This window comes from Ahaetulla prasina, chromosome 11 (genome assembly GCF_028640845.1).
Source record: "Ahaetulla prasina isolate Xishuangbanna chromosome 11, ASM2864084v1, whole genome shotgun sequence".
NCBI lineage: Eukaryota > Metazoa > Chordata > Lepidosauria > Squamata > Colubridae > Ahaetulla > Ahaetulla prasina.
Genome location: NC_080549.1, coordinates 25,657,124 through 25,684,433, shown reverse-complemented (window position 1 = coordinate 25,684,433; position 27,310 = coordinate 25,657,124). Strand labels below are relative to the sequence as shown.

The following is a 27,310-nucleotide window of genomic DNA, read 5'->3' as shown; positions in this document are numbered from 1 at the left end:
ATAGGCAGACAGTGAAGGAATTCAGCCCTTCTGGGAACATGGGACTCCAGACTGCACAAGCCGCTGCTGCTGACTTCTCCTGGGCCCTGGCTCGAGAGAGAGCCTGGGAAGGTCCCTTCAGCACTTCTCGCAGCTCTTGGTCAGAGAAAGCGGGGAAGGGGCCAGAGAGGTCTAAGGAACAAGGAAGGGAGGAACCCTGTCATCGCCCCTGGGTTCCCCGGGATGGGCCTCGCCTAGGACTTGGATCTTGGGTGAGCTACTTCTGCCACTGCCACAGGCCAGTTACTCACTCTGGAGGGGAACCATCCCGGCCAGGAACCTTAGCCAGGATACGTGGTGGCAGAAGCAGCAGGGGTCGCTCCCGGGAGCCTCGCCCTGGCCTTTCCAGGACACCAGCTGCTCCCCCTTGCCCTCTGCCCCTTCCCTGCCGCCTGGCTTCTGCAGCTTCAGGCCAGGAGCTCCTGGAGCCCTCCTGGAGGCTGTGTTTCCACACAAGCCCTCTGGGCATCCCAGGGCGGCCCTGCGAGGAGTTGCTCTTGGTGGGGGTTTCCACGTGGGGGTGGGTCTGTGCATGGCATGTCACCCAACCGCTGCCCCCAAAAGAGGTATAAGGAATGCCCCCTCCCCTCCCCCGCAGGCGCCTTTTCCGCCCTTTCTTTTTGCCTGAGGAGCTGCCCTCGCGCTCAGTCACTCGTCTCTGGCGATGCTCTCCTCCACGGCGGGAAGGACCTCCAAGCTCAAGCCTTCGCTGCTGTGCACACCGGAGAAGGACACCATGGTGTGCAGGAGCATAAGGACCAGGACGCAGAGCCGGATTTTGCTGTGGCTGAGGCGAGACCCTGCAGAGACCGGCAGCAGAGACGGGGGAGGGTATTGGTGGTGATGGTAATACAGGTGATAGTGCTGCTTCTGTTCCTGCTGCTGCTGTTCCTTCTGCTGCTGCTGCTGCTGCTGCTCTTGCTGGTGATGGGGGGCTTCATGGCGGGGGCTGTGGAATGACTCCGACTTGGTGGATTTGCTGGAGGTGTTATAGCTGCGGTCCGGCTGGGGATCACAGGAGTCCCACTGCATGTCACAGCACTTCGCTTCTGGGTCAGGCAGCTGGTTCTCCAACAACCCTGGAAATACAAGGGCACAATAACTGTCTGTGGAATAGCCGCAGCACTTAGACTTACATACCGCTTTACAATGCTGGACAGCCCTCTCTAAGCGGTTTACAGAGTCAGCCTCTTCTTGCCCCCAACAAGCTGGCTCCTCGTTTTAACCACCTCAGAAGGATGGAGTCAACCTTGAGCCTGTTGAGATTCAAATTGCCGAATTGCTGGCAGCTGGCAGTCAGCAGAAGTAGCCTGCATTCTAACCACTGTGTCACCGTGGCTCATACAGAGAGTCTTTGACTTGTGACCACAATTGGCCCCAAAATTTCTGTTGTTAAGTGAATCACTTTACAATCTTTCTTGACACAGTTGTTAAATGAATCCCTGCAGTTGTTAAATTTGAAAAATGGTTGTTAAGTGAATCTGATTTCCCCATTGACTTTGCTCATCAGAAGGTCGCAAAAGGGGATCAAATGACCCTGGGACACTGCAACAGTCATAAATATGAACCAGCTGCTAAGCGTCTGAATTTTGACTACGTGATCATAGGATGCTGCAAGGATTGTAACTTTGAAAAACAGTCGTAAGTCCCATTTTCAACGCTCTTTTAATTTCGAACAATCGCGAAACGAACTGGAGGACATTCCCTCTTCTGCCTTCTGCAGCAGCCAAAATGTCCATCAGAGAAGTGTGAGGATAGAATATTACAGGTATTTCCTACGTGACTCCTAAACACCTCTAGAATAGAATATAGGTAGTCCTCGACTTACACTAACTTAGTGACCATTCCAAGTTACAACGGCACTGAAAAAAGTAACTTATGACCGTTTTTCATACTTATGACGGTTGCAGTATCCACAGGCATGTGATCAAAAATTGGCTGCTTAGCAACTGACTCATATTTATGATGGTTGCAGTGTCCCAGGGTCATGTGATCCCCTTTTGTCACCCGATGAGCAAAGTCAATTGGGGGAAGCCAGATTCACTTAACAATCGTGTTACTAAGTTAACCACCGCAGTGCTTCATTTAACAACTGTGGCAAGAAAGGTCATAAAATGCAGCAAAACTCACTTAACAAACTTCTCATTTAGCAAACATAGATGTTGGGCTCAATTGGCATTATAAGTCAAGGGCTTCCTCTATGAAATTCACTGCAGGGGCTGTTGGGTTTATCCTGTTTACCCTGCTCTTAAAAAAACTGTCTCCATGAGTTTAAACCAAGGGATCCAACCAAGACGCTTTTCTCTGTACTGCCCAGCATGCTGGGTTTATTAATTTGGGCCATTGTTTCCAAATCTGCTTTATTGCACTCTGTCCTTCTCTCCCTCCCTCCTTCTCAAACCCATTTTGTCAGCAACTGGGAAATATGAAATGAAATGAAATGAAAAGCAAGATGGTCCTTCAAACTATGGACACTCCTCAACATATGGACATTGTCCAATACAGACTTACAACAGTTCATTTAGTGACCATTTGAAGTTACAACAGCACTGAAAAAATGACTTCTGACTGTTCCTCATCCTTACAACCATTGCAGCCACCCTGTGGTCACGTGGTCAAAATTCAGATGCTTGGCAACCGGCTCATATTTATGACGCTTGCAGTGCCTTGCGGTTACCATCTGCAACCTTCTGACAAGAAAGGCCAATGGGGAACCAGATTCACTTAATAACCGTGTTACTAACGTAACAACTGCAGTGCTTCACTTAACAACTGTGGCAAGAACGGTTGTGAAATGGAGCAAAATTCACTTAACAACTATCTTGCTTAGCAACAGAAATTTGGGGCTCAGCTGCGGTAATGGAATCTGCTCCCATCCATACTGTCGAAAGTCGGGATGATGGTTGAGTGAATGGCTTCTTCTGGTCACCTGAGCTCCCCCAGGTAAGCGGTGCTATTTGAAAGCCAGGGAGGCCAAGGCCAGATGGAGGAAGGAGAACCAGAAGGACGCCGTCCCCTTCTTAGCATTAGCCTGAGCTCCCCCAGCATAAGCAGCGCTAGCAGGAAGCTAAGACGAGCAATGGAAGGAGAACCAGCTGCCTTTGTTCTCCTTGGCTGTGCCATGTGGCCTTTCACTTTCCCTATCCAAACATCCTGAGCTCTGGATATCTTTGGAAGGTGAGTGACCAAACAGTGACCAGTAGGGAGGGGGAACTGTGCAGAATCCAGTGGGGTGGCAAAGCAGGCCGAGTGCCTGTAGGTACCCAGCGGGACAGGATGGTGAGGGGGGGGGAAATAGGGGGTATGGGGTGCTGCACCGCCTGTCTCTGGTTGCCAGGGCGAATGACGGCAGCAGTGCTGCAGGCATCGTGACATTGAAACAGGGCTGTACGTAGCTTTTGGGGATCTGTTGTAACTTCGAATGGTCATTAAATGACCACCAGGAAGCGGTTACTTAACTGATACATGCCTCTCTCTTGCTTTAGGACAATGATCCCCAACTTGTGAGCGAAGGCCAACTACTGGGCCACGGCCGATTTACAACCAGGCCACGTGAGTGCACGCTGGCACATGTACACACATTCGCACCCCACTTGCACTCATGGGGGGGCCAGGGTGTGCACCTGTCACTCACAAAAAACCATCCCGTCTCCCCCCCCACCGTCCCACACTAGGCTAAAGCAGGGGTCCCTAACCTTGGCAACTTTAAGCCTGGTGGACTTCAACTCCCAGAATTCCTCCACCAGCTTTGCTTTGCTGGCTGGGGGATTCTGGGAGTTGAAGTCCACCAGGCTTAAAGTTGCCAAGGTTGGAGACCCCTGATCGATCTATCTATCTATCTATCTATCTATCTATCTATCTATCTATCTATCTATCTATCTATCTATCTATCTATCCATCCATCCCAGAGTTTCTCAATTGTGACAACTTGAAGAGGTGTGGACTCCACCCCCCAGAATTCCCCAGCCAGCTGTGCTGGCTGGAGAATTCTGGGAATTGAAGTCCATACCTCTTCAAGTTGTCACAATTGAGAAACACTGATCTATCCTATCTTGTCTATCTATCATCTATCTATCTATCTATCTATCTATCTATCTATCTATCTATCTATCTATCTATCTATTCTATCTAATTATCTATCTATCTTATCATCTAGCTTTGCTGGCTGGGGGATTTTGGGAGTTGAAGTCCTCCAGGCTTAAAGTTGCCAAGGTTGGAGACCCCTGATCGATCGATCTATCTATCTATCTGTCTGTCCGTCCGTCCGTCCGTCCGTCCGTCCGTCCATCCATCCATCCATCCATCCATCCATCCATCTATCTATCTATCTATCTATCTATCCATTCTATCTAATTTATCTATCTATCATCTAGCTTTGCTGGCTGGGGTATTCTGGGAGTTGAAGTCCTCCAGGCTTAAAGTTGCCAAGGTTGGGGACCCCTGATCTATCTATCTATCTATCTATCTATCTATCTATCTATCTATCTATCTATCTATCTATCTATCTATCTATCTATCTATCTATCTATCCTGTCTGTCTGTCTGTCTGTCTGTCTGTCTGTCTGTCTGTCTGTCTACCTACCTACCTACCTACCTACCTACCTACCTATCTACCTACCTACCTACCTATCTATCTATCTATCTATCTATCTATCTATCTATCTATCTATCTATCTATCTATCTATCTATTTATCTATCTATCTATCTATTCTATCTAATAATCTATCTATCTATCATCTAGCTTTGCTGGCTGGGGTATTCTGGGAGTTGAAGTCCTCCAGGCTTAAAGTTGCCAAGGTTGGGGGCCCCTGAGCTAAAGATTGGAGAATGCTGCTGTAGGAGATAGTTTGCAGCCCAGTTCCTGATATAAGTTGTGATATTATATAAGTGAAACATCTAAGTTACACAAGACTTTAGAAACCACAGCTATGTGACCCCTTGTAAAATACCTCAGACAGCCTTATCCTCTATGTTTATTACTGCAACAGAAATGGATTTGGCTCCTGAGATGAAAAATAAAATAAAAACCCGGCCAATTCATATTCTTGAGAGTATCACGACTACCCGCCATTCCCAGCTGACCTTCGCTATCTTTTTCCTACTGTGGATGAGGTACACCTGGCTGAGCAGGTAGTTCTTCCGGGAAAGAAAGGGGAAGCTGGGTGGTGGAGCAGAGGTAGCCAAAAGGGGAGGGAGCTGAAGAGGAGGTGAGCCCGGCAGGCCGTGAGAAGTGGGAGATGGTGGCCTATTGGCAGCACAGTCCTGCAATTGCCAGAACTGCCATTATTAAGAAGTGTGGTTGTGTGATGTTTCATCTAACAACTGTGTTTCTTAGTACAGGTAGTACTTGAATTTACAACCACAAATGAGCCCAGAATTTATAAATTTGTCATTTTACGACTTTTCTTGCCACGTTAAATGGATCGCTACAGTTGTTAAATTAGTAAAATTAAGTGAATCTGGCTTCCTCATTGACTTTTGCTGGTCAGATGGTCGCAAAAGGGGATTGCCTGAGCCCAGGACGCTGCAACCGTCATATAGATGAATCAATTGCCAAATGTCTGAATTCTGATCACGTGACCATTGGAGATCCTGCCATGGTTGTAAGTTTGGAAAATGGCCATAAGTCACTTTTTTCGGCGCCATTGTAACTTTGAACGGTCACTAAATGAACTGTTGTAAGTCGAGGACTACCTACAATGGAAACTTCAGTCCCCCCGGGGCTCGTTAAGCAAGAACAACCTGTACCTGGATGAAATCAGCTGCCTGGTGATTGGCCTTGTTCCCTGGCGCAGGTCCCAGAGTGCAGAGCCCCAACCTGCCTCCCCTTTCTTTGCAGGATTACCTTTATAAGTCAGCAGATAAATGCCAGCTATGCCAGCCTCTGGGAACTGGGCTCTCTGGGTGCTCCAGGCTCTCCCCATTTGCCCTCATCCCGCGAGGCAAAGGGAGGGACCTCCGTGCTCTCAAGTCCGCCTCCTCCTCTCTCAAGTCCGCCTCCAAGTCTTACCCGTACAGAGGAAGCCAGGCAACCCTCCGTAGACCAGTTCATCGTTGTCAGGCAACACAAAGGGGCACCTAGTCTCCACCTCCAGGCAGTATTGCTTGCATGGAATCCGGTGCTGGCACTGTAGTTGGGTCACATCAAAATACTCAGAGCACAGCCAAGCCTTGTAGACAGCCTACATGAAAGGAACAAGAGTCCAGAGGCAATAATACAGTAGCAAAAACACCCCCCGCCCACCCACCCCCCAAGAACCTGAATGGTCTCTGTTGGGATATATGGATAGTCCTCGACTTACAATAGCTCAATTAGGGACCGTTCAAAGTTACAATGGCACTGAAAAAAGTGACTGATGACCGCTTTTCACACTTACGACCATTGCAGCATCCCCATGGTCACGTGATCAAGATTCAGACGCTTGGCAACTGGCTCATACTTATGACGGTTGCAATGTCCCAGGGTCACGTGATCCTGCAACCTTCTGATGAGCAAAGTCAATGGGGGAAGCCAGTTTCACTTAACAACCATACTGCTTCCGGCAGCTTAATGAATGCAGTGATTCACTTCACAGCTGTGGCAAGAAAAGTGGGGCAAAACTCTCTTAACAGCTATCTTGCTTAGCAACAGAAATTTTGGGCTCAATTATGGTCGTAAGTCGAGGACTACCTATAGTCATGGACAACCTTAATTGTACATTGCCCTGCACAACTTTGCTGAACTGTTAGGAAGATAAGATAGATTGTTGGAAAATAATGTACCTTCAGCGAAAATTCTCAGTTTCTAAAAGAAACTCATGAATCCTGTGTAGGAACCCATTCTTTCCAAGCCCAGGTATGTCAGGTGGAGTAATTTGTGGGGACACCGGAATTTACTTTAACAGGAAATTATTGGGAGGAAGATAATCAGCATTGCTTAAGTTTGTCACGGGAGTACATGAAGTTGCTCACTTACTGGCCATTCCTCCAAGCGGCTACAGAAGAGAAATGAGAAGCAGGGCTGGACTTGTAGAAAGTTAAAACTCAAAAGTTACATAAGAGAGTTTCAAAGCCATGAGACTTGATATACAACACAAAGCAAAAACAAAAATCCTGACTTTGGTTTATTGTCATCATCTTGTTTCGTATGAATCTGTTGCAAGAGAACGGCACCATTAGTTGCAAGTCACTTCCTCGTCCCGTGGCAAGAGAGCCAGGCCACTACGTGACTTTCTCTTCAGCAAATCTACATCTCTCTTTATTTGCAGCAGAAAGATGCATTTGTTCTCTCCTGTCTTTTGCTGAGAAGCTCAAGATGGCACACAACAAATACCCCGCCATCCCCACTCCCACTACGAGCTAAGTTGGGCTGGCGGAGAACTGCCTCAAAGCTTCCTGCCAGGGAGCTTCCAGGGCTGAGGTGGAGGGGGAGACCAAACCTGGCTCTCTTTGCTACTAGCCCAGTCCCTTCACCACAGGGCAACCCTGGCTGCTGCTGTTGCTGCCGCTCTTGCAAGACGCCGCCGAGTGAGGGTCCTGTCTCTCACCTCCTCCACTCCAGAGCTACAGCCAGCTACAGAGGTCTTCCTCATCTCCGTGTTTCTGCTTTCAGCTGTTGCAGGCAACCCTGCTGCTCATCAAAGGTCATCAGACACTTTCCTCTGTGGCATTTGGATTGGCCTGATCCCAGGCTACTGGAAACAACAGTAGACCAGGACCTCTATAAAATGACCTAACTTGTTCACCTAGGTGGAAAGAAATGTGCTGGCTGGGGCACTTTTTTTTAATGTGGGTCAGCTATACAAGTTCTACCAAGTTCACAGAACAAACAATGTATGTCCTAACAGACGGTTAACCTCCTGCCTTGATCATCAATTAAAGCCTTCCTGTTTCCTGAGCCCTAGTCCATGTTAAAGCCAGCAATTGGATATTTTTTCAAGAAATCCATCATTGACTTCTTATATTGTCCCACATTGCAATTGTCTAGTTAGTACATACCACCTACTGGTCTCCTGACCCAGATAGAGACCAGCTTTCAGGAGAAAGCAAATTATATTAACATAATAATATAAACATAATCAAGAAGAGGGCCGTGAAAATATTTACAGATCCCTCACATCTAGGACATAAACTGTTTCAACTCCTACCCTCAAAATGACGCTATAGAGCACTGTACAACACAACAACTAGACACAAGAACAGTTTTTTCCCGAAGGCCATCACTCTGCTAAACAAATAATTCCCTCAACACTGTCAAACTATTTACTAAATCTGCACTACTATTAATCTTCTCATCGTTCCCATCACCAATCTCTTTCCACTTATGACTGTATGACTGTAACTTTGTTGCTGGCAATCCTTATGATTTATATTGATATATTGACCATCAATTGTGTTGTAAATGTTGTACCTTGATGAACGTATCTTTTCTTTTATGTACACTGAGAGCATATGCACCAAGACAAATTCCTTGTGTGTCCAATCACACTTGGCCAATAAGAATTCTATTCTATTCTATTCTAATGGACTAGTGCAGGGACTCAAGGAAAACACATTACATTCCCCCCCCTCTGCCCCACTGATGCCGGAAAAGTTAAGGGCTGCTGGTTTAGACCCCTCCTCGCCTTTTAGCCAGGAGTCAATCTTCAAAAGCATGGCTGGGTGATTTGCAACATCCAGGAAAGTGCAGACAGCTACAAATTGGCCGCATTCACATTACTCTCCACCCACCCGTCCTGACATACACAAACACCGGTCCCTGGCTGAAGATTTGAAAATACCACTAAAATACTAACTGCTTTTCAAGATTGTATATAGTGCTCCATGATACAAAAATGAAACGTCTGCAAGAAAACAAGGAAGCTCAAAGACCACCAAGGACCCCTGATGTAAAATTTACCAAATGCTCTTGTATGTTGGATTTGAAAATGTTGCACCAGTGTTTGAGGGGTTGCTGAGCTCCACAATAAACATAAAAAGAAAAAGACGGAAAGAGAGAATTCAAAGCAACGGAACTGATCCCATAGGAAGATGGATTTGTATTAGTCTGCATAAAGTATTAGATCGTAAATGTAAAATGTCTAGTGGGGGAAAGGCCCAAAGGGTTGTAAAGCTATTTTGCTAGTGGCTCAGGAACCTGATTTGTGGGTGCGTTCTCATATCATAGTTTCCCAGAAAACGGAGGAAGTTTTTTGTTTAGGAGGGAACAATTGGTCTGGCCAGGAAAGTTTTACAAAAACAAAACCACCCTTTTTTTCTTCTCTTTTTGGATCTTTCCTTCTACCCTACACTGGTAGTGCTTGACGTACGACCACAACTGAGCCCAAAAGTTTTATGTTGCCGAGACATTTGTTAAGTGAGTTTTGCCCCATTTTATGACCTTTCTTGCCAAAGTCGTTAAACGAATCACTGCAGTTGATAAGCTAGTCCCATGGTTGTTAAGTGAATCTGGCTTCCCCAGACGGTTGCCAAAGATGATCGTGTGACCTTGGGACACAGCCACAGTCATAAGTTGCCAAGCATCTGAAATGTGATCACGTGACTATGGGGATGCTACAAAGGTCGCAAGTGTGAATTTTTTCCATTTTTGGTCATAAGCCACTTTATTCAGTGCCATTGTAACTTTGAATGGTCACTAAATGAACTGTTGTAAGTTGAGGACTACCTGTACTCTGCTGTTATGAACTCTGCTGTATAAATTGTAAAGGAAGTGTAATTGGAGCCAATTGAGTAAAGGAGTAGACACGTAGTATGCCCTGATAAGAAACACTCAAGTCACTCAAATGTGTGTGTATATTAAATGTACTTTATCTTAAATATAAATGACTAAATCTTGTATGCTAATGTATATTGATTAGCTAATGAATACATATATGGAAATGATATATAAACCTATATTTCTTTTTCTAGGATAACTTTTGCATTAGGGAAATGTCCCAATGATCATTAAATAAAAAATTAGTTTCTTTTGGTTACAGTCCAACATAAAATATAAAAAAGGAAAATTACACCAATTTCAATAATTTCACTGTAACCTGTAAGTAACAAAGAAATAACTAGAAGTTAGATTTACTAACATGATGCTATAAAATTACAGCCTTAAAATATCTCTATAAAAGTCCTTAAAAAGTCCCTAAAGCTAAAGCCTAAAAGAAGGCTTCAAAGAGCAAAAAAAGATGTAAAAAACAGATAAAAGATTAGAAAAATAAAATAATATAATTTTGAAGAATTTGAAGGAGCAGCTATAAGGATGAAAGGAGAAAGAAAAGCAAAAGAGATCTGGTGTATTGGAAGACAGACAGTTTTGAGAGTATTAAAGAGTGATTAAGAGGATCAATGAAGTGGGAGAATTAATTAACAGGGGCCATCCTGTAGGCAGACCCACTATTGTAAGTAAATAGATGAGAAAACATAAATTCTCTGGCTGTTAAATTCAGTAACAACACTATATAAGAATAAATGAAATGAATGAAATGAATAGAAAATGATTCAACGCTGAGCAGAATGTGTGATGTCAGCTCAGTTGCTTAATGCACTTATTGATCGCTATATAATGAATGCTTGTGAAGAAGTTAAAAGCGTATTGATTGGGACATAAATTTGCACAATAAGATACTCTTTGTTGCTTGACAACCTGAATGATTTGTAATGAATGTTAAACAGACTGTGTGATGCAACGAGGCATATGAATAAGCAAATAAAAAAATTAATGTATTAGGGACGAAATCAATTCTGATTGACTGGAGAAGTTGAGGTGAAAGGTTGCTGATAAATGACAAAAATAGATGGATTTCTGTAACTGGGTGTAATGTTTAGTAAGAACCAGATAATTAACACAGAAACCTTTAAGTTCTGCAAATGCCAATAGGAAAATTAGATAGTCTGCTGTAAGGCATAAATATTTGTTGAAACAAGTTAATGGCTGGAATATGAGAATGTGCATATGCCAAATTCCAAAACAATCCAACAACAGTCTATTCTGGGATAATTCCAACACTATTTCTTGATGATTTGTTCTTCCCCCAAAGGAACTTAGCGCACAATATGTGGGAACTTTTAGACCCACAGTTCCTGCTACAGCAGCAACTGGAGCCCATGGCCAGGCTTTGGCTACTACACCAGTTACAACAATTCCTAACATGGGAAGCACTAGCAGCAACTGCTCAAGCCTTTCTCACGACCACAAATGGATTAGTTAGTATCATGCGCTTTCCTGACTTCATCCTTGTAGATTCAGGGTTTTTGCCAATATTCTGTTTTAAAATTCTTTAAAAAATACTTGTCATTTTTGTCTCTGTTTTTGAGAGAGTTCTTTATGCAACCATGCTGGTTTCGTTCTGCATGTATTTTTCTTTCTCTATGGTATTGTGTTAGACTGGTCTTTTATAATCCCATTTTTTCAATTTTCCCAAAATTTGATTTCCTTCCCCTTCAAGATTTCCAGCCATTGGAATCTTCCTAAGTTCTCTCTAAGATGTTGGAGTCAGCTCTCTTAAAAGTCCAAGATGCTTGTTTGACTTTATTTACAATTACTTATGCCTACATTATGCTGAATTCCAATATGACATGGTCACTCTCCCCCAAAGTTCCCACAACCTCAACTCCTTCTGTCATTTCATCTCTATTGGTAAGGATTAAGTCCAGTTTAGCTGACCCTCTGGTTCCCTCTTCTATCTTTCGGATGACCAAATGGTCTGGTACATTGGTCAGGAACCTGATCTCCCACTTGATGTAAAATTTGTCTCCCAGTTCACATCAGGATAGTTAAAAGTTACTACTATAGCAGTTTAGGAAAAAGTTCCTTTATTTAATCTGCTTGTTGGGTGGTCTCTACCGTATTCCATTGAGGACCTGTATACTGCACGAATCAAGAAGAGGGCCATGAAAATATTTGCAGATCCCTCGCATCCTGGACATAAACTGTTTCAACTCCTACCCTCAAAACGACGGTATAGAGCACTGCACACCAGAACAACTAGACACAAGAACAGTTTTTCCCCGAAGGCCATCACTCTGCTAAACAAATAATTCCCTCAACACTGTCAGACTATTTACTGAATCTGCACTACTATTAATCGTTTCATAGTTCCCATCACCCATCTCTTTCCACTTAGGACTATATGACTATAACTTGTTGCTGGCAATCCTTATGATTTATATTGATATACTGACCATCATTTGTGTTGTAAATGTTGTACCTTGATGAACGTATCTTTTCTTTTATGTACACTGAGAGCATCTGCACCAAGACAAATTCCTTGTGTGTCCAATCACACTTGGCCAATAAAAAATTCTATTCTATTCTATTCTATTCTATTCTATTCTATTCTATTCTATTCTATTCTATTCTATTCTATTCTATTCTATTCTATTCTATTCTATGGCAGTATAAAGAAAAAGCCATAAAAATGTTGTCCTTGATTTCACTATAATTAGGGCTTAATTTGTTACATAAGCAGTCACTGGAATTATTTTACAGCTACTTGAAATAAACCTATTTACCAGAATTTTGTGTCCTTGAATTGTTTCCTGTGTTGCTTCCAGTTCTAGTATCTATTGAGTGGTTTGACAGAAATTTCATTAACTCATTACTCTCTTTTTCACAGGAGAGGAAAAAAAACAGTTCCGGTTTCTACGCCCAGACAATGATAATCCTTTGCAGCATCACCGTTCATAGAAAAGGTTATGAAAAATTTGCTTCTGTAGCCCAACATCATTATTACACGGTGGCCCAGATAGATCATTTGAACCAAACGATGAATCGAACACCACAGCAATTAGCCCAAATCCAGGAAATTGCCAGACAATTTCGCTGAGGACCCAGATTGTTGGGGGGGCAATAAGTTGACTTTGTAAAAATATACAAATAGAATGAGACTATTGCCTTATACATTGTAAGCCGCCCTGAGTCTTCGGAGAAGGGCGGGGTATAAATGTAAACAAACAAAACAAACAAACAATAAATGTAAACAAACAAACAAAACTGTTCCTTATCTATATTTTCAGAGCAGCATATGCTTCTAGAAATGTTCTATCCCTTTTCCCCAGTTATTTGACTAATGTATATTATCTGAGGCCCTGAGAGTTTATGACATTATGGGCATCACTTATCGTAGTACACAGCAGCCTGGATATAAACAATTACACCAAATTTATCATCGGATGGACAGCTGCCTGCAGTAAACCCACCAGGTAGGCAATAGCAAACCACAGCATCCAACACTTATGATGAGGTAAATAGCTATAGACACAAGGAATTTTAGTAGAATATGGAAGGAAGGAAGCAGTGGGTACCTCAAGGTTCTGTCTTGGGCAGAACTTTTGATTTTGGGTTTTACTGATTAATAGGTTTATTGTTATAGAAATGGCCAGTTTATATTATTATGTAAAAGTAAAAAGTTGAGGTTTGATGTTATTAACTTATTCTACTGCACCAAAAGGAGTCAGAAGTCAATGCCTTTCTTTCTTTTTTCCCTTTGCCCCACACTTTTCCCTTCCCTTTTTCCTCCCCCATTTTCCTACTATTTTCTTTTGTACTTTTGTTTTATATATTATAAACTAATTAAAAATATTTAGATTCAAAGGTTCTGTCTTGGGCCCATGCTCTCCAAACTTCTTCATAAATTGTTTGTTTGTTTACATTTATATCCCGCCCTTCTCCGAAGACTCAGGGTGGCTTACAGTGTGTTAATTATCTAGATGAGGGGACAGAGGGGGAACCCATCAAATTTACAGATGACACTAAGCCGGGAAGAGTTGCTAACACTTTGGAAGATATACTCAGGATTCAGAAGGATCTTGACAGATAGAAATTTTTCATAGTGCCTGACTGCAGGACAAGAAGCAATGGATGGAAGCTCACTAAAGAGAGATCTAACCTAGAACTATGAAGAAATTTCCTGGCAGTGAAAACAATTAATCAATGGAACAGCTTGCCTCCTAGAATTATGGATACTCCATCGCTGGAGGTTTTCAAGAAAAGACTACATAACCACTTTTCCAGGATGGTATAAAATCTCCTGCCTTGGGCATGGGGTTGGACTAGAAGACCTCCAAGGTCCCTTCCAGCCCTAGGTTTCTATGGACAGGAAGGAGAAAGGTCATGACTCTGCTTTTTCCTCCTCTTCCATCTATTCTCAGATGATGGAAACTCTATGAAACTGAGAGTTAGCAAAGCCACCAATGACTGTGAAGAAACAATTCCAACACATGCAAGTCATAACACAAGCTTCCTAACAAACAGGAAGCAGCAGGTGAAGCTAAGCAACATCACATCAAATACCTGTACCATTAGCACAGGTGCTCTCCCCACTTCTCTTCTCTCTGTATACCAATGACTGCATCTCCAACGATCCATCTGTTAAGCTACTGAAGTTCGCAGATGACACAACAGTGATTGGTCTCATTTGAGACAATGATGAATCCGCATATAGATGTGAGGTCGAACGACTAGCCTTGTGGTGCAACCAAAACAATTTGGAACTGAACACACTCAATAGAATAGAATAGAATAGAATAGAATAGAATAGAATAGAATAGAATAGAATAGAATTTTTATTGGCCAAGTGTGATTGGACACACAAGGAATTTGTCTTGGTGCATATGCTCTCAGTGTACATAAAAGAAAAGATACGTTCATCAAGGTACAACATTTACAACACAATTGATGATCAATATATCAATATAAATCATAAGGATTGCCAGCAACAAGTTATAGTCATACAGTCATAAGTGGAAAGAGATTGGTGATGGGAACTATGAAACGATTAATAGTAGTGCAGATTCAGTAAATAGTCTGACAGTGTTGAGGGAATTATTTGTTTAGCAGAGTGATGGCCTTCGGAAAAACTGTTCTTGTGTCTAGTTGTTCTGGTGTGCAGTGCTCTATAGCGTCGTTTTGAGGGTAGGAGTTGAAACAGTTTATGTCCAGGATGCGAGGGTCCTGCAAATATTTTCACGGCCCTCTTCTTGATTCGTGCAGTATACAGGTCCTCAATGGAAGGCAGGTTGGTAGCAATTATTTTTTTTGCAGTTCTAATTATCCTCTGAAGTCTGTGTTTTTCTTGTTGGGTTGCAGAACCGAACCAGACAGTTATAGAGGTGCAAATGACAGACTCAATAATTCCTCTGTAGAATTGGATCAGCAGCTCCTTGGGCAGTTTGAGCTTACTGAGTTGGCGCAGAAAGAACATTCTTTGTTGTCCTTTTTAATGATGTTTTTGATGTTAGCTGTCCATTTGAGATCATGCGATATGATAGAACCCAGAAATTTGAAGGTTTCTACTGTTGATACTGTGTTGTCAAGTATTGTGAGAGGTGGAAGTATGGAAGGGTTTTTCCTAAAGTCTACCACCATTTCTACGGTTTTGAGTGTGTTCAGTTCCAGATTGTTTTGGTTGCACCACAAGGCTAGTCGTTCGACCTCTCGTCTATATGCGGATTCGTCATTGTCTCGAATGAGACCAATCACTGTTGTGTCATCTGCGAACTTCAGTAGCTTAACAAATGGATCATTGGAGATGCAGTCATTGGTATACAGAGAGAAGAGAAGTGGGGAGAGCACACAGCCTTGGGGGGCCCCTGTGCTAATTGTACAGGTATTTGATGTGATCTTGCTTAGCTTCACCTGCTGCTTCCTGTTTGTTAGGAAGCTTGTGATCCACTTACAAGTCTGTTCCGGTACCTGTAGCTGGTTTAGCTTAGTTAGAAGAATGTTAGTAGAAATGGTTAGTAGAAATGGTGGTAGACTTTAGGAGAAACCCTTCCATACTTCCACCTCTCACAATACTAGACAACACAGTATCAACAGTAGAAACCTTTAAATTTCTAGGTTCTATCATATTGCAAGATCTAAAATGGACAGCCAACATCAAAAACATAATTAAAAAAGGACAACAAAGAATGTTCTTTCTGCGACAACTCAGTAAGCTCAAACTGCCCAAGGAGCTGCTGATCCAATTCTACAGAGGAATTATTGAGTCTGTCATTTGCACCTCTATAACTGTCTGGTTCGGTTCTGCAACCCAACAAGAAAAACACAGACTTCAGAGGATAATTAGAACTGCAGAAAAAATAATTGCTACTAACCTGCCTTCCATTGAGGACCTGTATACTGCATGAATCAAGAAGAGGGCCGTGAAAATATTTACAGACCCCTCGCATCCTGGATATAAACTGTTTCAATTCCTACCCTCAAAACGACGCTATAGAGCACTGCACACCAGAACAACTAGACACAAGAACAGTTTTTTCCCGAAGGCCATCACTCTGATAAACAAATAATTCCATCAACACTGTCAAACTATTTACTGAATCTGCACTACTATTAATCTTCTCATAGTTCCCATCACCAATCTCTTTCCACTTATGACTGTATGACTGTAACGTTGCTGGCAATTCTTATGATTTATATAGATATACTGACCATCAATTGTGTTGTAAATGTTGTACCTTGATGAAGGTATCTTTTCTTTTATGTACACTAAGAGCATATGCACCAAGACAAATTCCTTGTGTGTCCAATCACACTTGGCCAATTAAAATGCTATTCTATTCTATTCTATTCTATTCTATTCTATTCTGTTCTGTTCTGTTCTGTTCTGTTCTGTTCTGTTCTGTTCTGTTCTGTTCTATTCTATTCTATTCTATTCTATTCTATTCTATAAGTGGCTCTGCTTTATACTGTGGACGTTTGAATTATTTTGCTTAAGATTGTCCTGCCCTGGGGCAATATCTGAAGCATTTATTAGCCATGAAGCTGACATGTGGAACAAGGTGGCATTTTGCAAGTCGAGGTAAACAATTTAGGCCTGGCTCCAAGCCTGCCTGTGATGGGACATGATCTTGTCTTCCACCTCACGTTGCTCAGGAAGGAGGCAAATAATAGTGAAAAGGGGTGCTTAGAGTGATAATGCTCAGCATGGATACTAGATCCTTACCATTACTGCTCAGTCACATTGGTTTATTCCTCTCCTCTTCCTCCCCTCTCCCACATTCACTCCCCAAGAATCTGTGCTACTCTACTGTCTTTTTCCTCTGCGTGTTCCTGTAGTGCAAGAGATGGATTGCCCTCTCGTGTTTATAGCCTACACATCTATTAGACTAAAAAGGCACAGCATTCGAGGCTTAGGATTGCCCCATGCACTATTCTGAAGGGCTGAAACATTTTCCTTATTCTTATCCTGCACTAATCAGATTTTTCACTGTATCTGTCAAACATTCTAATTGTGCTGACTTGCTAGGAAGGAAGTATGAATCATTTAGACTAGAGTCACAGATCCTGTAACTGCACTATAAACATGGTTTTGAGAGTTTGGACCATATGCCAATATTCCACAGTGCCAAAGAAATTGGCCTATCAAAAATAAAAAATCAAGTTTCTCCTGTCCAGTTGTGTCCTACTCTAGGGGTGATGCTCATCTCCATTTTTTTAGCCAAAGGAGCCAGTATTGTCCAAAGAAACTTCTGTGGTCATGTCGCAGGCATGACAAAAGCCAATGTCCACAGAACACTGTTACCTTCCCATCAAAGTGGTACCTTATTTATCTACTCACATTTGCATGCATTTTCACTGCTACATTTGTAGGAGCTGAGGCCAGTAACGGAAGCTCACCCTTTTGCATGATGTTTGGGTCTTTCAGCTTTGAGCTTTCCAGCTGACAAGCTCAGCATTTTTAACTGCTGAGCCATCGCACCTCTCTAATTTGCAGAAACTTACAGAATATTTGAGGATTTCCATTCCCAGCAAGTTTGCCTATATTTTTTGTAAACAAAACAATATTTCTGTAAAAAAAGAAAAAGGGACAAGTCTTTTAAACCCTGCATCTATTACAGATTTCTTCCCATTTCCAAAAAATGGCCACAGATGACATATTGTTGTCCATAATCTGCAATGTCTGGAGCAGTGTTTCTCAACCTTGGCAATGTTAAGACATATGGACTTTGGATGGATGGATGGGGAATTCTGGGAGTCAGCAACAGCAATAGCACTTAGACTTCTATACCGCACTCTGAGTGGTTTACAAATGTTAGCATGTTGCTCCCAACAAACTGGCTGTAAACTCAGAAGGATGGAAGGCTGAGTCAACTTCAAGCTGGTCAGGATCAAACTACTGGCTGTGCGCAGTCTGCAGTACTGCATTCTAACCACTGCGCCACCAAGGTTCATTATGCAGTTATGATAGAAGTTCATGGGTCCTTCACTTGCTAATGTTGAGAAACACTGCTCTACAGACTTCTCAAACCACACCAAATAGGAGGAGGCAAAATCTTCACATTTTAATTTTTGTATCACCTAAGTTCCCAGTTTAAGAAACAGACAGGATGATTATGTCTTTTTGACTCCAACCTGGATATTTTCAATGTTCCTTTTTCACTCCTACCAGGGACCCAAAAACTTTGCACTCCCTCCCCTAATAACAGAATCAGTCTTCAAGATCCTGGCAGCCACAATGGTAAACTCCTTACTTACTAAGCAAACTTCTACATGGCACTGGCAGAACCCATTCAACTGGGCATCTGCATATTAAAAACCACACACTTTATATTCTGGGGCAGTTGGTTACCTTGTGTCCAAGCAGATATCTAGGTCTATGTTTCCTCTTATCACGCTGGTCTTTGTGCCATGCCTTTAATCATGGAACCTGTTGCATTCCCTCCATTTTCCTCAAAGACTTTGGACCACGATCTCCCTGGATATTATTACTAGTGCATCACCTGCCAAATGCCTGGATGCAGTAGTACAGGTTATTGTTTTATTTCCCCAAGATAGCTCATTTAATCCCCTGTAGATTCATCCTCTTTGGTCCAGACATTGCTTGTCCACTTCCGTGCTGGGGCTGTTAAGAGATTGAAGCACTCTCTATCTGGCTTGTGAGCATTCTTAAGACAACATAAAATATAGAATAATAGAATTGGAAGGAATCTTGGAAGTCTTTGTTCAAACCCCTTCCCCTGCCCATTTTAGACAAATAGCTGTGCAGTCTCTTCTTGAAAACCTCAAGTGATGGAGCACCCACAATTCCCGATTAATTGTTCTATCAGGAAATTTCAGTTCTAGGCTATATCTCTCTTTAACGATCTTCCATCTGCTCCTTCCTGTCCTGCCCTCAGGTACTTTGGAGAATAAACTGACACCCTCTTCTCCATGACATCCCCCCTCAAGTACTGGAAGATTGTTATCATATCACCCCAATCCAGTGATGAGATCCATCCAGATCTATCCAGCTCACGTGACCTGGTAGCACCGGCAGCAGGAGACTCTGCCCACCCGCCCAGACGTCATTATGTCCCATTTTTGACCCTCTGTGCATGCACAGAAGGCTCTGTGTATGCACAGAAGAGGCACAGGCACTCCCATTCCCAAAACTGTAGCGAAAGTAGATGGATTTCACCGCTGCCCCAATCCTTCTCTTTGTTAAACTAGACATACCTAGTTCCTCAATCATTCATCGTATGGTTTAGCCTCTGGGCCCTTTATCATCTTTGTTCCTTTTCTCTGCACTCTTTGTAGGGTCTCAAAATCTTTTTTTGTATCATAGTGACCAGAGTTGGATGCAGTATCCCAAGTGTGGTCTCACCAAGTGCATTACAAAGTGGTTCTATCACTTCATGTGATCTTGAAACTATCCCTCTGTTGATGCAACCTAGGGCTGCATTAGCTATTTTGGCAGCTGAGGCACAGTGTTGGTTCATACTTAAGCGGTGTACTACTGTAGTAACTAGGACACCTAGTACTCATCATTTTGGGTCCTAATGACACCTCCCAAAACCAATTAATGACAATACCGAGGTACCCTGTATGTATGTTTATTGCTGACTGGAAACACCTTATAGAGTTTTGCTATGAAACAAAAAAATGAACTTATAATTTATGGTTTTGCTGATCAGGCAGGATTGATAATAGAAAGAAGAGAGCTATATAAGAATAAGAGGTAAATTGATTATTATTATTATTATTAATCACATTTATATATCGCCCTATCTCCCGAGGGACTCAGGGCGGTTCACAGGCAAGTAAAAGACATATAAATACACACTAAAACCACATTTAAAAAACTTATTCTACAAAGCCGAATTAAAAAGCAATATAAATAATAAAAACCCATTTAAAACCAATATAAATTTAAAATCTAATCCAGTCCTGCGCAGATGAATAAGTGTGTTTTAAGCTCGCGACGGAAGGTTCGGAGGTCCGGAAGTTGACGGAGTCCTGGGGGAAGTTCGTTCCAGAGGTGGGAGCCCCACAGAAGGCCCTTCCCTGGTGTCGACAGGCACTGCCTAGCTGACGGCACCCTGAGGAGTCCCTCTCTGTGAGAGCGCAGGTCGGTGAGAGGTATTCGGTAGCAGAATCCGTAAATAGCCCGGCCCTATGCCATGGAGCGCTTTAAAGATGGTCACCAAAACCTTGAAGCGCACCCGGAAGGCCACAGGTAGCCAGTGCAGTCTGCGCAGGAGAGGTGTCACGTGGGAGCCATAACTGGCTATAAGCCAGTTATAATTGTACTTATAACTGCTGTAAAGAAAAACAGATGTTGCTTCTTTGTATCTTTCTTCTTCTTCTTTCTTTTCTGTTTTTCTTTTACCTTTTTTCCTTTCTTGCACTTTTAGCTTTCTCTTTTATCGCTTTCTCTTTTCTTTTTATATTAATTTGTACTAGTTTTTATCTCCCTTTAAAAAAAGCATTAATAAAAGTATATTAAAAATAAACAAAGATATTATTTTGTTTGATGTGTAGTGCAACACCTCACATTTTTTGTTACTTTTGTTCCTTTGAATAAATGGTAGCTTTCCAGTGCTGTGTGCCAATAATAAGTATCATCCCACTAGTAATCTCTAACACTATTTGTGTACCTGAATTCAGAACACTTGTTCTGATTTTTTATTCCTTAATAGGTGAAAAAAAATCTGTGGTCCCGAGTACCAGTTACGGGAGTTTCCTATGAAATTCAAATCCCCACCTTGGGGATTCCTGCTCTTCCTGCCTCTTTAGCTCCTTGGCTGCATATTTGATTCTAGACTTTTCCCACCAGCCTTCATTTGTAATTATTTACATTTTTAAATAATTATTGAATTATTTCTTCAAATAATTGCTTTCTAAAGCTACAGGTAATCCTCGAGTTATGACCACAATTGAGCCCAAAATTTATGTTGCTAAGTGAGAGTTGTTAAGTGAGTTTTGTTCCATTTTACAACTTTTCTTGCCACTGTTCTTAAGTGAATCATTGCAGTTGTTAAGTTAGTTACCCAGTTTTAAGTGAAACTGGCTTCCCGAATTGTCTTTGCTTGTCAGAAGGTGGCAAAAGGGGATCACATGATCCTGGGACACTGCGACCGTCATAAATGTGAGTCAGTTGCCAAGCATCCAAATGTAAATCGTGTGACCATGGAGATGCTACAATGGTCGCAAGTGTGAAAAGCAATCCTAAGTCACTTTTTTCAGTGCCATTTTAACTTTGAACAGTCACTAAATGAACTGTTGTAAGTCAAGGACTACCTGTACTCACAACAGTTAAACAAAAGTGATCTTCTGAAAGCCTCACAAAATTAAAAGAACAATAAAAGGGGAAATGAAAGACCAATAAAAGGTAGAGCAGGGGTCCCCAACCTATTTGCAACCGGGCCCCGTGAGTGTCAGCGCTCACAGCCCCACTGAGGGCCAATAGGAGAAAAGAAAAGGGGGCCTGTCAGGTTTTGGCGGAAAGAGCATCTTTGGTGAAGGAATTACCTCAGGCAAGGTTGAAGTTATTTAGTCCAGGGGTCTCCAACCTTGGCAAGTTTAAGACTTGTGGACTTTAACTCCCAGAATTCCTCAGCCAGCAAAGCAAAGCAAAGCTGGCTGAGGAATTCTGGGAGTTGAAGTCCACAAGTCTTAAACTTGCCAAGGTTGGAGACCCCTGATTTAGTCAGTTGGAAATGCCTGAGAATGTACATTTGTCTTCTTTTGGCACCTTTAATAACATTTATTTATTTTATTTCAACCCTGGCCAGTGGCCTTCTCTCACCTGCCTCAGGTGGGCTGAGCTGCAGACTCAATTTTTGGTTTTGATTTGGTTTCCCTTTTGGGTCCTTAGCCAGACCCCTTTTCTGTCCTCTCCAGCTGCTGAGAGGGTCAGTGTGGAGGGAGAAACCAGGGTAGTAGCAGGAAAGCCATTGAACTCAGAGCCAAAGGGCCTCTTCAATAGGCCTTTCTGTGAAAAGGCTTCTGGTGCAATGGAGCAGGGAGAGAGAGGGGTCACCAGGCTGTTCCAAATGAATGCCCTGCTGGCTTTGTGGAAGGAGCCATATTTCTTCCTGCTTCTTTTGCTTTCGAGATGGGCTCTTTAGTCCACTTCATTTAAATTTTTGTTACTTTTGTTCCTTTGAATAAATGGTAGCTTTCCAGTGCTGTGTGCCAATAATAAGTATCATCCCACTAGTAATCCCTAACACTATTTGTGTACCTGAATTCAGAACACTTGTTCTGATTTTTTATTCCTTAATAGGTGAAAAAAAATCTGTGGTCCCGAGTACCAGTTACGGGAGTTTCCTATGAAATTCAAATCCCCACCTTGGGGATTCCTGCTCTTCCTGCCTCTTTAGCTCCTTGGCTGCATATTTGATTCTAGACTTTTCCCACCAGCCTTTATTTGTAATTATTTACATTTTTAAATAATTATTGAATTATTTCTTCAAATAATTGCTTCCTAAAGCTACAGGTAATCCTCGAGTTATGACCACAATTGAGCCCAAAATTTATGTTGCTAAGTGAGAGTTGTTAAGTGAGTTTTGTTCCATTTTACAACTTTTCTTGCCACTGTTCTTAAATGAATCATTGCAGTTGTTAAGTTAGTTACCCAGTTTTAAGTGAAACTGGCTTCCCGAATTGTCTTTGCTTGTCAGAAGGTGGCAAAAGGGGATCACATAATCCTGGGACACTGCGACCGTCATAAATGTGAGTCAGTTGCCAAGCATCTAAATGTAAATCGTGTGACCATGGAGATGCTACAATGGTCGCAAGTGTGAAAAGCAATCCTAAGTCACTTTTTTCAGTGCCATTTTAACTTTGAACAGTCACTAAATGAACTGTTGTAAGTCAAGGACAACAGGTAGTTAGTACAACAGTTAAACAAAAGTGATCTTCTGAAAGCCTCACAAAATTAAAAGAACAATAAAAGGGGAAATGAAAGACCAATAAAAGGTAGAGCAGGGGTCCCAACCTATTTGCAACCGGGCCCCGTGAGTGTCAGCACTCACAGCCCCACTGAGGGCCAATAGGAGAAAAGAAAAGGGGGCCTGTCAGGTTTTGGTGGAAAGAGCATCTTTGGTGAAGGAATTACCTCAGGCAAGGTTGAAGTTATTTAGTCCAGGGGTCTCCAACCTTGGCAAGTTTAAGACTTGTGGACTTTAACTCCCAGAATTCCTCAGCCAGCAAAGCAAAGCAAAGCTGGCTGAGGAATTCTGGGAGTTGAAGTCCACAAGTCTTAAACTTGCCAAGGTTGGAGACCCCTGATTTAGTCAGTTGGAAATGCCTGAGAATGTACATTTGTCTTCTTTTGGCACCTTTAATAACATTTATTTATTTTATTTCAACCCTGGCCAGTGGCCTTCTCTCACCTGCCTCAGGTGGGCTGAGCTGCAGACTCAATTTTTGTTTTTGATTTGGTTTCCCTTTTGGGTCCTTAGCCAGACCCCTTTTCTGTCCTCTCCAGCTGCTGAGAGGGTCAGTGTGGAGGGAGAAACCAGGGTAGTAGCAGGAAAGCCATTGAACTCAGAGCCAAAGGGCCTCTTCAATAGGCCTTTCTGTGAAAAGGCTTCTGGTGCAATGGAGCAGGGAGAGAGAGGGGTCACCAGGCTGTTCCAAATGAATGCCCTGCTGGCTTTGTGGAAGGAGCCATATTTCTTCCTGCTTCGTTTGCTTTCGAGATGGGCTCTTTAGTCCACTTCATTTAAATTTCCTGCCCACTTTCATTTCATTTGCCCCAGAAATATGGTCAAATTTACCTCAAACCTGAGGAAGCATCCATTCTCAGATATGTCGCTCACATTTATAAAAAATTTTATCAAAGATCTGGCAACTTTTTTTGAGGGGAGGAGAGGGCATATCTCTGTGACATTCCAAAAAGTTGTTGGTGGGGTTATAATAAAAGCTACATTTCACTGAATCAATATTAATAGCGGTTGCGTTTTGTGCAGCATGCTTTAATTGGGTCATGAAGTCAGAAAGTCACACAAATAGGAAAACTGGGTCAGTTGATGCAGCCAATCAATTCCAGAGAGGGAAGCGCAAAACCCTTTCTTCTCCCAGATGTCAGCAACACCCATAACTCTGTGTATTTAGTTCGCCGTCTCCATTTTGAGCTGCGGACCGGATGGATGAAAACATCTACCTTGATCCTGGGCATTAAGTTCCTTACGTAGTACCCTGTCCTGGATGGATCATGGACCATGCTTTGATTCTATGTGGGTCTGTAGGTTGCCCCCCCTGAGTCTTTCACAGACTTGGGTGGGAGTTGTTTAAAAGAGGGCAAATGAAAAAAGCAGCATCACATCAGTATAAGACAATTGCCACTCCTTTTTGTATATTCACTATGACATTTCTCCTCAAAAGCAATGGAGTTGCATTAGGATTGCACGTTGTTGTTTTTGCTACAGTGATGAAAGCCTGCTCCCAGTGGGTTTAAATATTTCAGAGAGATGAAAGGCCAGATTTATACAATAACACCCATGAATGAAGATAGAATTCCTTTTGACATGCAACACCTCCTCTTTTGACTTTCTAACTTCTGGTTTACCTCTGAAAATCATCTCTCTTTTTTTGAGAGGAGATAAATTTTCAGCCTGCCAGGCAATTGCACTTCCGCACAGGAAACAAAGCCCAAGTAGCAAAGGTATTCTATTCACAGCCCACTCTAAGTCCCAATATATCATATTAGCAATTGCTCAAAACTCAGCCAGGTTTTAATACAAGCTTGTTGTAAGAAAAGCAAAGTAAGCAGTGAAGAGACCTTTGCTGTCCCTAAATACTATAGGTTCTTGAGTCCACGACACTGCTTCAGGCTATGTGCATTTTGACCTTGGTTCTATAGTAACTAGCAGTCAACTTAGCATTTTCAGCACAGGTGATGAATTCAATGTGTACTGCCTTTAGTAACCAGTTGCGTAGCTTCTGGGCTAATATAAAGGGCAGCTCAAATTGAATAATTTTTCCAATTTTGAAAAGATTATGCATAAATAATTCTTGTATGGGTAGTCCTCAACTTACAACAGTTCATTTAGGGGCCATTCAAATTTCAACGGCACTGAAAATGTGACTGATGACCATTTTTTAATAGTTATCAAGTTACCTTTGCAGCATTCCTCTGGTCATATGATTAAAATTCAGACACTTGGCATCTGGTTCATGAGCATTGCTGTGTCCTGGGGGGTCACGTGATCCCCTTTTGTGACCTTCTGACAAGCAAAGTCAATGGGGAAGCCAGATTCACTTAACATCCAGGTTACCAACTTATCACCTGCAGTGATTCACTTAACAACTGTGGCAAGAGCAATCAAAAGCCTTGCGGCTGTTATTAAGTTCAAAATCAATTTAGTCTCTATAGCTGTACAATCCATAATTATTCCTAGTAGAAAGAACTGCAAAGTAAACTTAATCTTCTATTTCAAAATATTCTGCATGATCCACCATACTTTAATCCAAAATGCTTTAACTTTTTTACAAGTCCACCATATATGGTAATAAGTGGCATCTTCACAATCGCATCTCCAACATTTAGCCTGTATATTAGGATATATACATGACAAGTTTTTGGGGTCTAAATGCCATCTATAAAACATCTTATAAAAATTTTCTCTCATATTTTGCGCTTGTGTAAATTTCACATTCCTCATCCAAATTCTTTCCCAAGTTTCCAACATTATTGGTTGCTGAAAATTTTGTGCCCACTTAATCATACAATCCTTAACCAGTTCAGTCTCTGAGTCTATTTCTACTAATACATTATACAACCTCTTAATATGCTGTTGGCCTTGATCTCTCATTTGTTTTAACAAATTATCCTCAGTTTGCTTAACACCTATTTTTTGATCTAATTTCCATCTAGCTTGTAATTGTCCATATTGGAACCATGTATAATTTTTCCCTTCTTCCCCCATCTTTTCTCTGGATTTTAATTGTAATTCCCCCTTTTCCATACAAAGAAGTTCTTTATAGGTAACTACCTCCATCTTTTGATATATATTTATATTTTCTATCATGTGTCTCGGGATTGCCCATATTGGAATCTTTCCATCTAATTTATATTGATATTTCCTCCAAACCCTCAATAATGCATTTCTAATTATATTATTTTTAAATATTTTATCTACTTTCTTATCATATAATAAATAGGCATGCCACCCATATAACAAACCATAACCTTCTATATTCAAAACTCTTTCCTCAGTTAAATTAATCCAATCAGTAATTAATGATAAGACAACTGCTTCATAATACAATTTTAAATTAGGCATTTTAAGACCCCCCCTTTCCCTTGTATCCTGCATTATTTTTAATTTTATTCTTGGTTTTTTGCCCATCCATACAAAGTTATTAACCCCCTTTTGCCATTCCTGTAATTTGATATCATTCTTAAGTACCGGTATCATTTGAAACAAAAATAGAAACCTGGGCAAAACATTCATTTTTATAGCCGCTATTCTTCCCAGCAAGGATAGTTGTAACTTCTTCCAATTCTCCATTTCTTTCCATACCTTCTGCCACAATACCTCATAATTAATTTTGTATAATTGGACATAATTATAATATATATTCCTAAATATTTAACCTTTTTAACGATTTCAAAACCTGTAGTTCTTTCTAACTCTTCTTTTTGTTGTATATTCATATTTTTAGTTATCATCTTTGTCTTTTGCTGATTCACCTTAAATCCAGATACTTTACCATACTGACCAATTATATCTTTTAAACCAGTAGCTGAGTATATTGGTTGAGATACAGTAACAACCAAGTCATCTGCAAAAGCTCTTAATCTATAATCTTGATGTTTAACTCTAATTCCCTTTATTCGATCGGAACCACGTATTTTATTCAGAAGAATTTCTAAAGTTAAAATAAAAAGTAATGGGGACAAGGGACATCCCTGTCTCGTCCCTTTCCCAATTTTAAAAGTTTCTGTTAACCCACCATTTACTATTATTTGTGCTGTTTGCTTCTGATATATTGCTTTAATTACATGGATAAAATAATCCCCAAATTGCATTTTTCTATTACTTTAAACAAAACTGCCAATCCAATCTATCAAAAGCTTTTCAGCA

The 27,310-nt window shown here is 41.7% G+C and overlaps 1 protein-coding gene across 1 annotated transcript in view; it reads right to left on the bottom strand.

Annotated features, from left to right (window-relative positions):
• Nucleotides 1–684: 684 nt before the first annotated feature.
• Nucleotides 685–27,310, bottom strand: part of LOC131183896 (NALCN channel auxiliary factor 2-like) — a 33,981-nt gene continuing 7,355 nt past the window's right edge. The window contains exons 3-4 of the mRNA XM_058154642.1: nt 6,051–6,222; nt 685–1,118 (exon numbers count right to left, since the gene is read on the bottom strand). Of these exons, the coding sequence (XP_058010625.1) occupies nt 688–1,118; nt 6,051–6,222 (603 nt within the window). The 3' untranslated portion in view covers nt 685–687. The remainder of the gene's footprint in view (nt 1,119–6,050; nt 6,223–27,310) is intronic.